Raw genomic sequence first — 16,070 nt, forward strand, 5'->3', positions numbered from 1 at the left:
CTATGTTGAATTTGCACTCAGCCTTTTTACCAACTGATACTGCAGTCTAATTTTACAGGATGGCATTAACACCACAAAAATATTCCATCAGTAAAATCAAATTACAAAAGGAACATATGCTGCAATGCATTTGAAACGTGGCCTGGTGTAAGAGTTTGCCAATAAACAAGGAATGTCATGATTAAATTTCCTAAATAGCTTTAAACTTGATCTGAATCACCCCACCCCCCAAAAAAAAGAAAAAGGTTCTCGTGGAACTCCACCTACATGAACTTAGGATCCTCTCTACCACAGAGTTGAGATGCTTGATGAATGCCAAGGGTTCTCAGGCAAAAGATCACAAACTGCTACACCTATTCAAAATACAGCACTGAAACTAACATCGTTCACTGAATAACTGTATGCCATTGGAAGCATGTGTCTGTTTGGAAACTCTTCCTCAGTGTTTCCAGAATAAAATAGGACTTTTCAACTTGTAGAATTTTCCGTTACACCCCTATTTTAGCCTAATGCTGGCCCAGAAGAAACTCCGTTCTCTCAAGCTGGGAACTGTGACTTACCAAACAGTTCACTAACACCACTGTCCTTCTAACAGCTATACAACAGTTTACGTAAGTTACAGCTTTTGAGTCGTTCATCTAAAAGCCTCATGTTCAAGCCTCTGTTGCTGACCTGTCCAGACAATCATATAGTTAAATTAAACCAAATCTAGGCCAATTTATGAATTGCCATATCTTCATGATTAATGCATGCTAATGAGATGTAACTCATTAAGTCTTTGAGGATTTAAACAAACACATCAACTACAGAATACTAGACTCTGACTCATGTACATCCAACACACACAAGGCCTTTGAAATTGAAGAACTGTTGCAACAGAAATTCATGCTTTCCTATTACTACTGTAACCCTATGCCACAAAGCCTTTCCATCTCAAAATGTTAGTTCTAGAATGAGCTAAACACACAATATCTTAATAAATACTACAAGACCACATCAACTGCTTTTTAAAGTTAGCTATTGCTTTTAAATGGGACATTGTGACATGATAGATGACATCCTCTAACTCAAACTGCATATATGGACAGGAAAATAGCAAAAAAAAAAAAAGAGGCAAAAAAGCTACCCAGGCAATTTGACATCTCAACATTTGAGAACACAGGTAAGACTATTTACGTGAAATATATACAAAGCATGTAGTACATACCACAGCCAGAGGAACTCTGACAGAACTGTTCCGATAAGGCCATTAATGACAATGCACATCCATATCAGCTTATTGGGAAACTCAAACGCTTCAAACCCAGTATAGTGAAGCAGGAAAAACCCTGGCCACAGCAGCAACAGGTTAAACAGCCCTACAAAACCTGAGTATAAAAACAGTATTAAGTAAATCACAATAAATACCCTTCAAAATAACGAAAATGTCAGCTAAACTCTGCTATTTTGACAACATGCACCCATAAAAGCTGCAACAAAGCAATATTTTATATCTTTCAAATGAAAGGAATGTAAGAAACTTCACTTGACATTCACAAACAATGATTACATCAGATATTTACAAGTTTTAAAATAAAATAATTAAATTTCCATTAAGTCCAAAGGGGCTGTCTGCATTCCTACAGGCAGTGTTATCTTTCCTTGTTAAGAGTGTAAACAAGAAACAATTCCCATAACCCATCTCTAAAGTACTCATAACCACAGGAACAACAGGCTTTCTCCACTTCCTTGTCTCTTCTGAACCTGTTTACCACTCATACACAGTTCAGTGCCTGAAAGCAAACAATTTAATCACACACGGAATTAAAACTTTCAATAGAGTTATTTTCAGTCTTACCAAAGAACATTGGTATGTCAAGTTTATCTTCTCTATCTACTTTCCTTTTGATCATTACTATGTACACAGCATACAGCATTGCTCCTACAAGAGACCAAAGGGAACCTGGAAAGATGAAAAAAAAAAAACCACACAACACTCAAGACATGCCAAACATGTTATGCACATTAGGATCAACTCTCCTAAATATACACCTATTATAAAACTGTCAAGAGAAACAATCTGTTAGAGAATTCATTACTATATGAAAAGCACAGAATACTGCAGAAAGCTTGAAAATATAAATACTTTCCCAATTAAGCTATATACATGGAGGTGAAAAAATCCCCATAAATGTCCAGTTTCAGAAGTTGAAACTAAAAAGCCAGTGTGAAGTGTTACAAGAGTAAGAAATACATAGCTTGCTATACGACCTGCTGAGTATTGTCAAAAGATGGTACCCATTACTGTGTATCTTATGATTAAAAAATAACAATAAAAAAATAATTAAATACCTAGTGTATCTTTTCCAGCAGACTTCTCAGATCCAGAAAGGTTAACAAGTACCACACCACCAATGCTATCAAAAAAAGAAGAAATGCAAAATGCTATGTAAAACCAAGAACTTGTTTTACAAAGACAGACAAAAAGAGGGAGAAGAGTATCAAAACAGAGTTCTATCTTTAGGTATTTTTAGTTAACCAAATCCCACTTTTAGCAAAGCCAAATGGAGTTCTCTCTTGCTAAGGTCTGATCCTAAGCTAAAACCAAACCAGCCTACCCCACTTTTAACTTCCCTGAACAACGCACCAGCCAGTTAATGAAACAGGCTGACAGCACTGAATGTCAAGCCTCTTCTTTTTTCCCATTTATACAAAAATAGAGAAATCATAATTAAACAAGAAGAAAATAAGTTCACATACTTCCAACAGAAACTCAATTAATTTTATTTCCTACAGGAGCATGGGATTTGCTAACTGTTCATGATACAAAGTATTTAAAAAGAAACCACGGTTCTGAAGCAAAGCATATCATATATTGTCACAGATATCACAGGTATAGTAGGCACGACTATGCTATCACCATATCAGGGAGTTTTGATCAAATGTTCCATCCCATTGTCTTACCTTAAAATAACAGCTAATAATTTGGACAGGGTAAACCTATCTCCACTGTTACTGGGAAAGACTGCAGCTAAGATTAAAGTAAAAAGCCCTGCAAGAGAAATTAAGAAGAGTTTATACAATCAAGTTTTGCTACTAGTTTGTTCAGAATCACAGACATTTTCTTTTTTATATTTCACATACTTGTTTTAATTACTTGATCTTAGCATCCATAATTTTAATTGGAATTATTATGAAACTAACACCTCGTGATGTGAATCCTCAGATGAGCAAATACATACTCCACTTTGAGAAAGGCTAGGCGTACTAAAAAAATAAACTGCAATAAGCTTGAAAAGTCAGTGAAAGAGATCACATAATTGTGCTTTTAAAACTGATTTTGTAAAAGAACAAAAGTTACTCCTCAAAACATGGACTGTCACATGATTTACATATTTTAAAGCTCATATTAAAGCCTTTCATAAAACTTGTAAATATCATGCATATCAATTGCTTTAAGTGTTTTAAGTTCTTTACCCTTAAAACCATTTTTATAAAAACCCGCAGTTAGCAATAAGACTTTACTCTGAATTGTATCTATTTTGACAAAAAGCTATACCACCTTTCCTTCAAACCTATTACACTCCCAATATATCTCTTTAATACACAGACATAACCACAGAAGCGTGTGCACACACACACACAAACTTGAAAAGCAGAAAGCAGGGGAATTGCGAAAACAGCTTAAACCCCTGCAATTACATAGTGAAATTATTAAATGCACATATTCAATGGCTTTAAGACTTACTATTCCCCCCAAACCACAGGTAAATCATTACACAAGTCCATTGTAAAGATTTTTATGTTATAAACAGCCTTATAATGCACATCTGGTGGTGTAAATAAAACTTACCAGAAGTTGAAGACAAGATATTAACTATAGCAACTTGAGTATCTGACAGAGCTTCTTGATAAGAGAAATTTGCCAAGAACCACTGGGGGGGTAAGAAAAATAATCTTGTGTTTATATAGATAGCAACAGCAGAGCTTAAGTTAATCAGTGCAATAAAATCCTGCTTAAAGAAAAAAAACAAACAACTATTTGTGCAAAAAGAAAATCAAAACAAGACTTCTACCTCAAATAGACTTCCAACTTCTATTAGAGTGGCAGGTACATTAAAAAACAGAGGCAAAATTAGAACTGGCCCAAACCAACAATGTTCAACTATATGTTTAATAATGAAATAACATACTATATAGCTATTCTATAGTAACTGAAGGCACTTTTAACTTGTTTTGCAAGTGCTTCGAGATGATTACTGCACAAGGGCTGCAAAGAATTTCAGAGATTCATGGGACATAAATACACTAAAAAAAATTTTGATTAGACTGACTAAAAACAGGCACACATCTCCACCCTTAAAAACAAGCATCACTTACATTCAATATCTCAAAAATATATTAGAAGAATTAATCCCTGAATTCCTTCATAAGTATAAAAAACAAGTGTTTTATCTTTTCTTGATTGAGAAGTCATTAATAAGATCTCAAATATATCCTCAGGGAGGTTACCATCCGCTAAAGTCTTAGGTGGAAATACTTAGACCATCCAAGAAGAAATACACATACATGCCAGTCATAGCAGCATCCACAAATAGCATAAGCAGAATTTGTTTTGAACATAAGGTCTCTATCCCAGAAAATCTGCATGCGTATATGTATGGAAATACACTCAGACACACAGAATTTTAACTATTTTTTAAAAATCTATTTCATCCACCCAAAAATCATTAATAAGTGGCTTATTATTCTCGTGCTGCTGTGTGCACGTTCTTTATGTATACACACAGAAAATTACATCACCATTTTCTGGTCTATGCATCAATAGTACTAATAATTTTTTTAATTATTATCATGATTTTACATAAAGAGCACAGCTTCCTAAGGAAAAGCTGTAGTGGGTCCACACTACATACAACCTATTCATCAGCATCAGTGAAGCTACTTCTAGAAAAGCGATCACAGATCTGCTCTCTACATTTTTACTCCCTCTCAAAAATCCAGCCACCATTTTCTCTCTCCCCCTAAACCTAAGGCACGGTGCAAAACCACGAGCAACTAACAGATTCATAAGTAAATCTTGCAGCCCTCAATGGAGCTGAAGGACAATTAACTTATCTTCTGGTGACACTACTGGAGGGCACAATGCTACAAAGTGTCATATGATGGTACTTTCTGTGATGGCCCAGGGAGAAGCCATAATGACATTCACCCATTTCATGCAGTGTCACTGCAGCTGTTAACAGCCTGGATACGCATAATCCCAGATTTTGCTGTACCAACTGTACCCAACATTGGACAACATGGCATAAAAGCATGGCATATCTTCCAACTGACCTTAGAGTTAACTACACCCCAAGGATCTCTTTTTATTACTCTCCCTTTAAGAAGTTGCACCTTCAAGTCCAACACATGAGGAAGGTTTTACTTCTTCTAGCATATTTATAAAATGAGGCACAAATACAAGTCATCTTAATACAGTTTCACTATTATACAAGTCTTAATTGCATCTATACTTAAGTTTTCTGAAAAAATGGAGCACATACCACGAAGCAAAAGAAAAAGCTAATTTTTGCTACTTGAGTTGCAGTGAGTTTTCCTACAGTTTTTAATATTGATTCCTGCTCCTTAACTGTTGGATATGACATACGAGACAACTTTGCTTCCAATGCATGGCTCGATGGAAGTTGTCGAATCTCCATAATATTACTGAACCTTACACGAGGCTTTTTGGGAGCTTAAGAAAAAAGGAAAAAAAAAAAAAGAAAAAAGAGAGAAAAAAGGCTGCATATTATCATTAAACTTCACAAGCCAACACAATATGCAAATAAAACTATGATGTTCTAGTATGGCATTGATTACAATATTTCATAAATAACATGTTTTTATCCAAATAGAAGACATGCCATTATTTTTATTTATTAAACTAGCATTCTGCTATTTGATACGTCACTAATAAGACAAAGCACAATTATTGTTTTCAATCAGTACAGTTGCCCGTCCACAAAAACCTCACTGAAAAGCACCACCCCTCCTCCCTGTCAAATAAAATCCCAAGATGACAACAAATTTTTAGGTAAGAATTACTCTGTATTGATACATATTACATATAAGGTTTTCTTTAACTGTTTAATAGTCAAACAGAAGAAACTGCACACAACTATACCTAACTGCAAGGACTGTTTTTTTCAGAGGATGAGAGTGTCTAAGAGACCTCAGAGCTCAGCAGAGATCATAAGGGCACTTGCTCATTTGAAACCTTCCTCTAACTAATCTTGCAAACCAGGATCAGATTTATTTATAAGGGTATTTTAGGTATCATCACCATGTAAAGAAAACACTATATGCTACATACAAATATTAGCCTAATTCAACATGAACTCATATCTAATTTTCTAAAAAAAAGGAAAGAGAAAAGCCACAGCTCAAACAACCCTGAAGTGACTGGTGCATGTTATCCTAGGACAGCAGACCTACCCAAAGTGGTTCTGCACATGTGTCATCTAGAAATTAACAAAGAAACTTTCCCTTTTATAAGCAGGGACTCTTTTGCTGAGGATCAGATAATCGGGTTCTTTTACGGCCCACCTTCCTATAATTGTCTGGGACAATTAGTTCTATTTCAGCTACTATCACAAGATAGTGAGGCTTAAATAAAATCAGAATGCACATAGACTGTTAAAATTCTTACTTTGACTGCTTTGCTCCTGCTCTAAAAAGGACAATAGCTTGTTTTTCCAGAGGCTGACTCACTGCTGCTGGTCATACAAGCCCAGAAGGAAAGAATCACAAGTACTGAACCCAGTTGGTCCCTTGAGATAAACATAGGCTGGATCTGTAGTGACCAAGAAAGGTAAACTGAACGATAGGCCTATGTTTTCTCTACCTGAAAGTAAATATATGAGACTGCAATTCATGCAATAAGAGATTTAAAGAAAAAAAAGAAAAAAAAATGAAAAAAGTACAAAAAAAAAAAAAGAGAGGCAAGTCCTGCAACATGACAGCAGTTACACCAACAAAGAGGAAAGTAATTCATTCACCAAAGAACTAGCATTTCAGCATTCCAAAAGTCTTTACTCACTTTTCTCTGCATCACTATTATTACTGCCATTTTTTTCAGTTGGCAAATCATGAAACTTTACAGGAACATATAAAGGTTCACTCTGAAATGAATCAGTATAAGTAAAAATACAGTTAAGCAGCATATTTAAATTATAAGCAATAGAATTAATGTAGTGAAATAGAAAACTAAATAAAGAAAAGCTTGGTAAATATTAAGAGAAGTGAATTTAACAAAGTGGTTTTGCACACAGTGGATAAGCTTGTCAAAAGTGTTCATACATAATATGTATTTTATGTTAAACATATTGGTAAAATGAATACTCAAAAATAACCGTGCAATTTTGCATGTATCCTCATGAACGCAAAACTCATCCCCAGAAAATTCAAACCTACTCATTTAAAATTAAAAAAAATAACTCATCAAAACCACAGACTTTTCATTAGATCTAACACTTCTGTCCAAATGATAAACTAGAAACATAAATACAGAATACATATACAGAAATTAATACATACTCATCTTCCTCCCATGACTGTAAAAGCTCATGAACTAGAAGTCAAAATAACTTTGTGAAAGGTACTCAAATATATAAGGCACTTAACAGAAGTTTTAATTGCTTAAAGTACTTCTAACAAGACAAGTTTTAACCTTCTTGTTTAAATTAAATTAATAACCTGTAAAAGTGAAGTAATGAAAGATATCTGGTAGCTGCATTTTTATTAGGCTCCTTGTTTAGGAACAGAATTTTTGTGGACGTTTAAATTAATGCCAAATTGTCCAAGGTTAACAATGAATCCTGCTTCTAGAGCAGGATGATCTTAATGAATTAAGCAGACTAAGAAGATTTTATTTTTAAATGCAGACAACTAAAGTTGGAAAAGAACAAAGAATGAAGTGAAGAATACTTCTGAAAAATCTCTCTTCAGCTCCCTATTCAGCATAAAATAACCATGTGGTAGTTTGTCAACACTCAATTGCCTCCCCCTACTTTATCACAGAGATGGTGCAAACTTTAGACGTTCTATGTTTTGGGTACGTTTCTGCATGCAGCTTCCGATGTAAGTATGCAGATTAAGCAGCAATCTGCAATCAACAGGAGCATAACAAACCATCACTTATGGATGATGAAAATCACCACAAAAATGCCATCTGGCAATGCAGCTTATCCGCAGAATACAAGTACTGATATTTGATTCAGTAGACAGTAGTCACTCTGTCCACTGGAAGGAAGCAAGCAGTCCATTTCTCTTTCGAAGTGCAATGGAGGATCACAGTACACAAGCTAGTCGACTAACTGAATGACTCCCTTGTGGATTTTAGTCTTGAAAACTGTGTGGTTTTATCACTAGCTCTCCATGTTTTGCTTTGGCAGCTACCGAGCTAAATACGTAAAGGTTTCCTTTGTAAGTCATAAATATTTCTTTCACAAACTACTACAGAAACATTCAAGTAAGCGTTATATTAAGCTGAGAACTTGTATTTCTCAAAATAAGCACTGTCATAATAATGACAAATAACTGTCATTATTTGCAGCATATATTAGTAACACATAAGTCACCAATCCCCTTTGCCAAACACTATTACACTTAAGACCACCATATTTTAAAAACAGTAAGTCATGACAATGGTGTCGTGTTACCGTAAAGCATTAACCTTCACAAATGAAAGCACTTACCAGAGAACTGTTTACAGTGTTATCTGTTGTACAAGCAGCAAAATAACCTTCAGCATCTGCAAACTAATTACAGAACCGTAAATGTAATAATGTATCAAGGCAGAGTTATTAATAACTGAAATTTTTTGATAATTAGTTCTTTAATATTTTTTTTTCCATAATTCGATCACAATTCCCTCTCCTCCTCCAGCCCTCCTCCCCAGTAACAAGAGGGCTTACAAATTCGGTAAATAATTTCAATAATTCCTTGTACCTCTTGGAGAGCCTCTTTGAATTCAACTACCCAGGTTTCAATGCAGGATCAGGTTGTTAGAATGCCAAACCCTGTAACGTTCAGTCTTAGCGAGACATGCTTCACTGAATTATTGTGCATGGATTAGCAACAAGGCTCTTGTTTCTTCATTTTATTGAGACAAAGTTCCTTCGCACAAAAACCTGGAACTTTGCCTTAGTTTTAACAAGACTTAAATTAGGATGTGGTCAAGTATCATTTTTTCCTCTTCCTTTCTGCATCTTAACAAGCACTACTACCCCTGTTCCCTGACCTGCAGCTTGCTGTTCCACCACGCTGGTAAGAAATCTGTTAAGCAAAGCTTCTAACGTGGAAGAAGGCTTAAAAGTAAGGTATGAGTGTTTACCTAAAGAATCATTATTGAAATAAAAATCTATGAACGTATAATTTTTGTTCCAGATTAATAAACACAAGACATTTTAAAACCACATGTAGTAATTACACAGTTGAATATTTAAATTCCTTGGATGGGGTGGAATCTTCTAACTGTGCACTACAGTCCTGCCTCTGCACTGTTCTTTTGAAATATACTAACATCAAAAGTAATGGCTATTTCCTACAAATTATTCTAAAAATTACTTTTTATAGGATTAGAAAGAAAAAATACTGAGATTCTAATAGCTGTGCCATGACTGACATACAAATGTGACAGATTCAGCACTCTTACTCATTGCTGTCCAGTTCAAATCACCTCTTTCACACTAGGCAATAGACCCTTATTTTACACATCTGCTCAGATTAATAGATTTGATCACTATAATTGCTCTGTACAACTGATCATCCTTTAGCGCTTTCATCATTCTTATTTGTCATTACTGCCAGTAAAGAATCTGTAAATTCTGTTTATTTCCTGATTATCTTATGAAGATACTGAACAGCAAGTCAGTTTCTTTCATATAAGCTGTTTTCTATAAAGACATGTTGATTAACAGCATGTTCTTGGATCAGACTTTCTGTTATTTTAATGCAAGATTAATATCAGGCCAAATGCCTTACTGCTTCCTGAGTCCTGCTGTTCAGCATTCTGAAACACTGGCACAGAACAAGCGCTCTTCCAGGCATCTCTAATTGCCTTGGAAAAAAGTGTATGTTTCTGTAATATGCCAACAATTTTAGGCTCTAGCATAAACTATACCTAGTCCTAGAATGGGCAACAGAATGTCACTCCTGCATAAAGGCTATAAAAACACAATATTAACAACAAAAACATAATTCTACCACCTTTCCTAAATATGACTTAAAAAACATCAAAACCTCGTAGCAAATAGTTCATAGTTCTGCCTGAAACAAGAAGAGTCAGTAACAAAAATCAACTACAAAGTTCAAATACTGATTCCATTGGTTACAGGTGCTGGGAAAGTAGAAGAGAACCAACAGCCAACAGTGGTGATTCTCATAAGCTCTTCTTAAAAAAAATTATCCTCTGCAACTGTCCAAGATAAAATACCAGGCCAGATGGGCCAATAGTCTGGCCCAGTAGACCATTTCTGATGATTCCTGACGTATTTCATACTGCTTTTTCCTTTCTTTTCTTCCTCTCAAGCGTACTATTATGATTGCCATGTCTTCCTCTACCACAATTCAGTTCGTAACTGTTTTTCTGAAAGCACTATTTCACAAATACGTAAACTTCACCTTTCTCTAGTCCCTATTTTAAGGTTTTTGTGTACAAGCTTCAACATATATCAAAATATTTATAAAGTTAAAATACTTACAAAAGCTGCATGCCTTCCACGAAACCCACGAGTACACTGTTGCCTCCATGGTTTCCAAACAATAAATCCCAAGAGGTATAGAACAAACATGGATGTTTTTGCAAACGTACTGAAAAAAGGTTTGTTGTACTTTGTAAAAACATACTGTGGAAAGAAAATAATTGCAGTATCCAAAGTTACCAATTAGGTGAGAACCCACAAAATGAATAAACAGTTTCAAGTACTTAGTCCAAAACTGCCTGGTTCCCAAAGTGACAGTGCTGCTAGTATTGGCACGTATGACCAAAAGACTCCAAGTGGCCTTACTTATTCTGGGTACCCCCAGAACATCTTAAATGCCAACAAGAAGGTACTGAGCCATTTTGTAAGACGCTATACCACTGCAGAAAAGCTACATATTCATTGTATCTAACCAAGCAACATACTGATATGCCACTGAACTCAGAGGACTGAGAATACATTTACATACAAATATTTTCTAAATGAAAGACCACTTTTATAAGGAATAGCACAGTAATCATAAATTAGAGATTACTTTGATTAAGTAATATTTCAGTATCAATAGTGATTCCACGAGCTCACTGGAAAAGTTTTATTAATATAATAGCATCTTAAGCATATTTTTATATGCTTAGTTTGAAAAACTGGTATAGAACATAACAACTTAATGACAATTCAGAAACCTGAATTTGACAAGAATTTATCAAAAACTCAATTTCCATTGCTAAAGCTCTGTTTTAAGTCCTAAAACTTAACAAGAAGTAAATACCAGATCAGTTTCAAGATGGTAAATATATGAACGAGATTATGACATACTTCTCTGCAAATATAGGGCTTAACTCCATGACCCTGAGTCCTTTGGTAGACTTGCAGATGTTCCAAATTATAATCTACCATACCACCTAGCCTGCCATATTACAGCTAATTTACTACTTCTTGGGAAAAACACAGGCATTATTTTAATACAGCAACAAACAAAATAAGCTCATAACTATGTACTGTAATTAGGTAGTTCATGTTTAATTTTAAAGTCATCAATATCACCTTGTCTTGAAAGCAACAGTCACTGAACTGAGCTTTTTCATAACTTTCAGTGGATACAGGTTAGTTCACTAACCCAAAGTATATTGTCTTCCCTATACTGAAAAGGTGGTCAAACGTTACACTAGAACACTCATTGAGTGTTTGAGTGACCATGTTTCTGCTGTATCTTTCTCTTAAATAGGCATTTATTTTCTTTTTAAGATTCATGGAACAATACTTACAGAAGTGAGTTCTGAAGAGGCAACCCATATCACGTCAACAAGGAGAAGAATGACAATTCCTAGAGCCATTCGCCTACGCTGAGTGTATGAACTGCTCTGGGAGCTCATTCGATTCATGATAAAAACCCACACCATTTGTAACCTATTCAAGATCAATAAAGGAATAAAACACAAAAGGTTACAAGTGGTGACCAAAAGAAAAAGAAAAAAGAAAAACAGTCGGGGCAAATGTTTCATATATATGAAATGGACCCAATACGCCAGGAAACACATGCTTGTGTTTATTAAAAAGCAGATCTTTCACAGATCTGTCATGAGATTTTCAGAGATAGTAGGTGCAATTAGAAAGTAAACCTAGACTTCTCAAGAATTTATCAACTGTTCTACCACTGAAGTAAGCAAAAGTAGGTGAAACATACAATGCCTTTTTGGAATTTCCACTCTACCAGTTCTGCAAAATTTGAAACCACTATGTTTTAGTGGTAAATTCCATATACTCCAAGCTGACAGGAGAAATTATTTTGATGCGTTGTGTCAAATACAATTCTACTAAAGGTAATCAGAAACATGTTTAAACTTTAGCATTCAACAAACATTCCTGAAGACATAGCAACACATTTAGGTAAATCATGATGCCCCAAACTGTAAAGTAATTCAAGAAAAAAAAACCCAAAGAATACTTAATTTTAAACTTATAAAGTTAGATTATACATGCACTGAAACTTAAGAGATTTATGTACCTATTTGGCAATTCATGAAATACAGGCATGCACCAATTCTAGTGAAACCCTATCAAACTAAGAGTAAGCATGTAATATATGCAACAGAAAGCTTGGCCTGTTAAAAAGACCCAAAACACTGGTAATGATTTTGACTGCACCCCAGTATGTTACACCTAGGAATCATCAATTAAGAATACTTCGTATTCTGAGAAATCAAAACTACAGCAGTAAACTAGGTTTATGCTTGTCATCTGGTACAAAAGCGCCTTAAAAAGTCATACAGACTTGCCAGAAATTACAGTATAAACAAGTCTGGATTTTGACGTGCATAAACCTATCATCCTTTTCACATACACACCTCACAGCTCCTAGAAATCTTTGTTCAAGGTAGTAATAGAAAAGTCTCAATTTAAGCAATTCTGCTGAATTATCAGAGAAGAACAGTTGTTATTTAAATGCTTACAGCCAACTGCTTTTACGTACTGGAAGAGCATACAGCTCAACAGAGAATTCTGAAGATATGGCTTGGGCTGCAAAAATTCCTACTAGGAAGACAACTATTTGCAGTTAAAACATTAAAATGTATGCAGATGAGCACTACAACAATCTGTAAATAGATCATGACCAACCTTCTTTCCTTTTCCTTCAGTAGGCAGAGTACTTCTGCTTTATTCAATGCACAGAGTAAACACAAGAGAACAGAACTTATATTGTTTGGGTTGGCCAAAATAGTGATACATTGTGATTTTAGAGGGTGTGGCTTTAGAAGGCTTGACTCTGCATAACTTGCACTAAAAGTAAGTATTAACATTACTGAAAACACTAAAGTTATGTTAAGAGATCAATAAAGTATTTTCCAAAAAAATAGGAAAGATAAGGCAAACAAGCTTTTTAAAATGCTGCTTGTGTTTCAACTCAAAAAAATTCCAAGATTCACTGGACCTACTCCAAACAAATGCTAATCATGAGCACACCAGACCTAGATGCATTCTTATATCCACTATGCTACTAGAAGCTGATTCAGACTTGTGATACAACTTTACGACTGCCCATTAGAAGAACTAAATTTAGGAAACCCTTCAATTTTATAATTAAAAAGCTTCAAAAACAAGTGAGAGAGACTGATGTCTCATTCACTGATGTACTCATACTAGAATTTTTTACATAGTTCCTAATGAACCTCAGTAAGATATGCATACAGCAGTTCCATGATTAACATTATTTATGTATCTATTTTAAGAACCAGTTTATTAAAAGTTAATTTGCTACAGATTACATAACATACCTTGCTATTTTTCATCATAAAGATAGTGAGTGTTTGAGAGAACTTGTCAAGGAACTGAAATCTAATTCACCTTTATGGAGCAAATCCTGACTTTTGCAGTAAATAGAGGTGACCTGCTTTGCTAATACAGTTCAGTGAGTTTAAATTACAATTATTTTTTTTTCTGCATGTGTCAATACACACTTACTGTCTTTTCATTAGTTACAAATTACTTATGAATGAGACTGTGCCACAAGGTCTTCAGTGAGCAAGCTACATGATTTTTTCCCACACACTAGTCTATTCCTCAGATTAATGACTTAAATGCCCAGATGTGCCCACGTGCATTTGAGATCACTACACTGTTTCCCACCTTTGACCCATGCCTCTCCTTTGCAATACAGTCTTTGACACGTTCAAGTCTTGCCACTTTTTCCTCCATTTCTTAAAGGGCTTCTTTACCAAGAAAGATCAACAGGCAGAGTTCCTGAATCATAATTATACCACTAAATCTATGCTGATATATTCCATGTGTGGGCATCAGTTTTGGATAATTATTCTGCTTTTCTGATAAAATGGTGGGATTGACAAAAGAAAGCAGAAGTCTGTAAGCAGGGAGGGGCAACATTATGAAAGACTCGGCAAGGAATGGCAGTTTTTATTTGATATGGAACAAAGGAGAAAACATTTGTTCTCGAAGAAAGAACAAATAGGGATATTATCTTAAACATGAGTAAGCTAAAAGAAAGGGTTTCATGCTTGAAAGCTTACAAGGGTATTTTCAGTTTTTATGAGTTGGTCTAATAGACGCTACATATTATAGTCTACAAACTTTGGCTTCATTTTATTACGACTAATAGCCTACAAGCCATTATATTAAGTTATATTATATGTAGCCTACAAATTGCTCATGTGTTGCGTAATATACAGCAAAAATGGAAGCCGGGCATAAAAAAGTTCCAAAGGAGCTAGGAAGAGGATATCTCATTCCTAGTGAGGCTACAGCATGACACGTGAACAGTGGTAAGGCATACCAGAAATGTTAACCACTCCACCTGGCCACCAGTTATGTGCTGCAGGTAGGATAGAGGGGGAGAGGTAGCTGGCGACAGGAAGGAACTGTAGTAGCCTGATCAATCTGACATCTCTACATCACATGCTCGCATCCCTAGATCTTCTGTTCTCACCACAAACTGCTTCAAAGCACATATACACTGTGCACAGAGATCACGCACAGATATTGTGCACATTCTGTAGTTGCTTAATATTGTACTCAGTTTGTCTACATTAGGCTTGTACAAATCCCTTGCTTTAAGATCCCTCAGCAGGAGAAAAGTAAAGGATGCTAGAATATCTAGCACTTCTTAGGTAAGAGGCTATGTATGAAGTCATTCAGAGTTAATGTACACATTGTACCATTTCTTTTCTACCTATAAGCAGATTTTAAAATTCCAATTAAAGACCCCATACTTATGTCTTGAAGTTTTTTCTACGTTTCAGTAATAGCTGCTATTACTTTCTCATCTGACTACGAAGTGTCTAACATTCCTGTGCACCTAATACAGCCTTTTGCTTGGTTCCTCCATAACAAGGCAAAAAGCTTACCAAGGAAGGGTGACTACAAAGTCTTCATCATGCAGCAAAATGCAACTTCAAGGTAGTTGACTAAAAAAATTACGAAGCAGCAATACTAAAATGCCTATAATGTTCAGCAGAAAAACAGAACCCTATTGAAACTTACACACTGAGTTTTAAGGCATAATTAAAACCTGTAAAACCTCACAAAAAATGCAAAGACAGATAGGAACTACTATTTTGAGAAGTTTTAAGACAAACACATTATCCCACTTATTGATAAAGCACTAGTATGCCTGAACTTGTACTGAAATACAATTCCTTGCGTTTCTTTATATTTGGCTTCTGTATGTTGACAACAATATGCTCTAACAATAAATGAACATAGAAAGAACAAGATTTACTTTTCTCATGCATACCTTCCACAATAACTGTAAAAAAAGAATCAAAAAATGCTAACAAACTTCACACATCATGTCAAAGTGAAGACAGTCTCCTAAAAAGAAAAAAAAAAAAAAGA

The 16,070-nt window shown here is 35.1% G+C and overlaps 1 protein-coding gene across 3 annotated transcripts in view; it reads right to left on the reverse strand.

Moving 5' to 3' along the window:
• SLC35F5 (solute carrier family 35 member F5) overlaps window positions 1–16,070 on the reverse strand; it is a 36,193-nt gene that overhangs the window by 15,234 nt on the left and 4,889 nt on the right. For all 3 annotated transcript variants that reach the window (XM_063341104.1, XM_063341106.1, XM_063341105.1), the window contains exons 3-13: window positions 15,970–16,046; window positions 11,990–12,131; window positions 10,725–10,868; window positions 8,718–8,780; window positions 7,061–7,142; window positions 5,526–5,716; window positions 3,833–3,914; window positions 2,944–3,031; window positions 2,332–2,396; window positions 1,838–1,942; window positions 1,208–1,367 (exon numbers count right to left, since the gene is read on the reverse strand). In XM_063341104.1, coding sequence (XP_063197174.1) covers window positions 1,208–1,367; window positions 1,838–1,942; window positions 2,332–2,396; window positions 2,944–3,031; window positions 3,833–3,914; window positions 5,526–5,716; window positions 7,061–7,142; window positions 8,718–8,780; window positions 10,725–10,868; window positions 11,990–12,124 — 1,115 coding nt within the window. In that variant the 5' untranslated portion in view covers window positions 12,125–12,131; window positions 15,970–16,046. The remainder of the gene's footprint in view (window positions 1–1,207; window positions 1,368–1,837; window positions 1,943–2,331; window positions 2,397–2,943; window positions 3,032–3,832; window positions 3,915–5,525; window positions 5,717–7,060; window positions 7,143–8,717; window positions 8,781–10,724; window positions 10,869–11,989; window positions 12,132–15,969; window positions 16,047–16,070) is intronic.

This window comes from Chroicocephalus ridibundus, chromosome 7 (genome assembly GCF_963924245.1).
Source record: "Chroicocephalus ridibundus chromosome 7, bChrRid1.1, whole genome shotgun sequence".
NCBI lineage: Eukaryota > Metazoa > Chordata > Aves > Charadriiformes > Laridae > Chroicocephalus > Chroicocephalus ridibundus.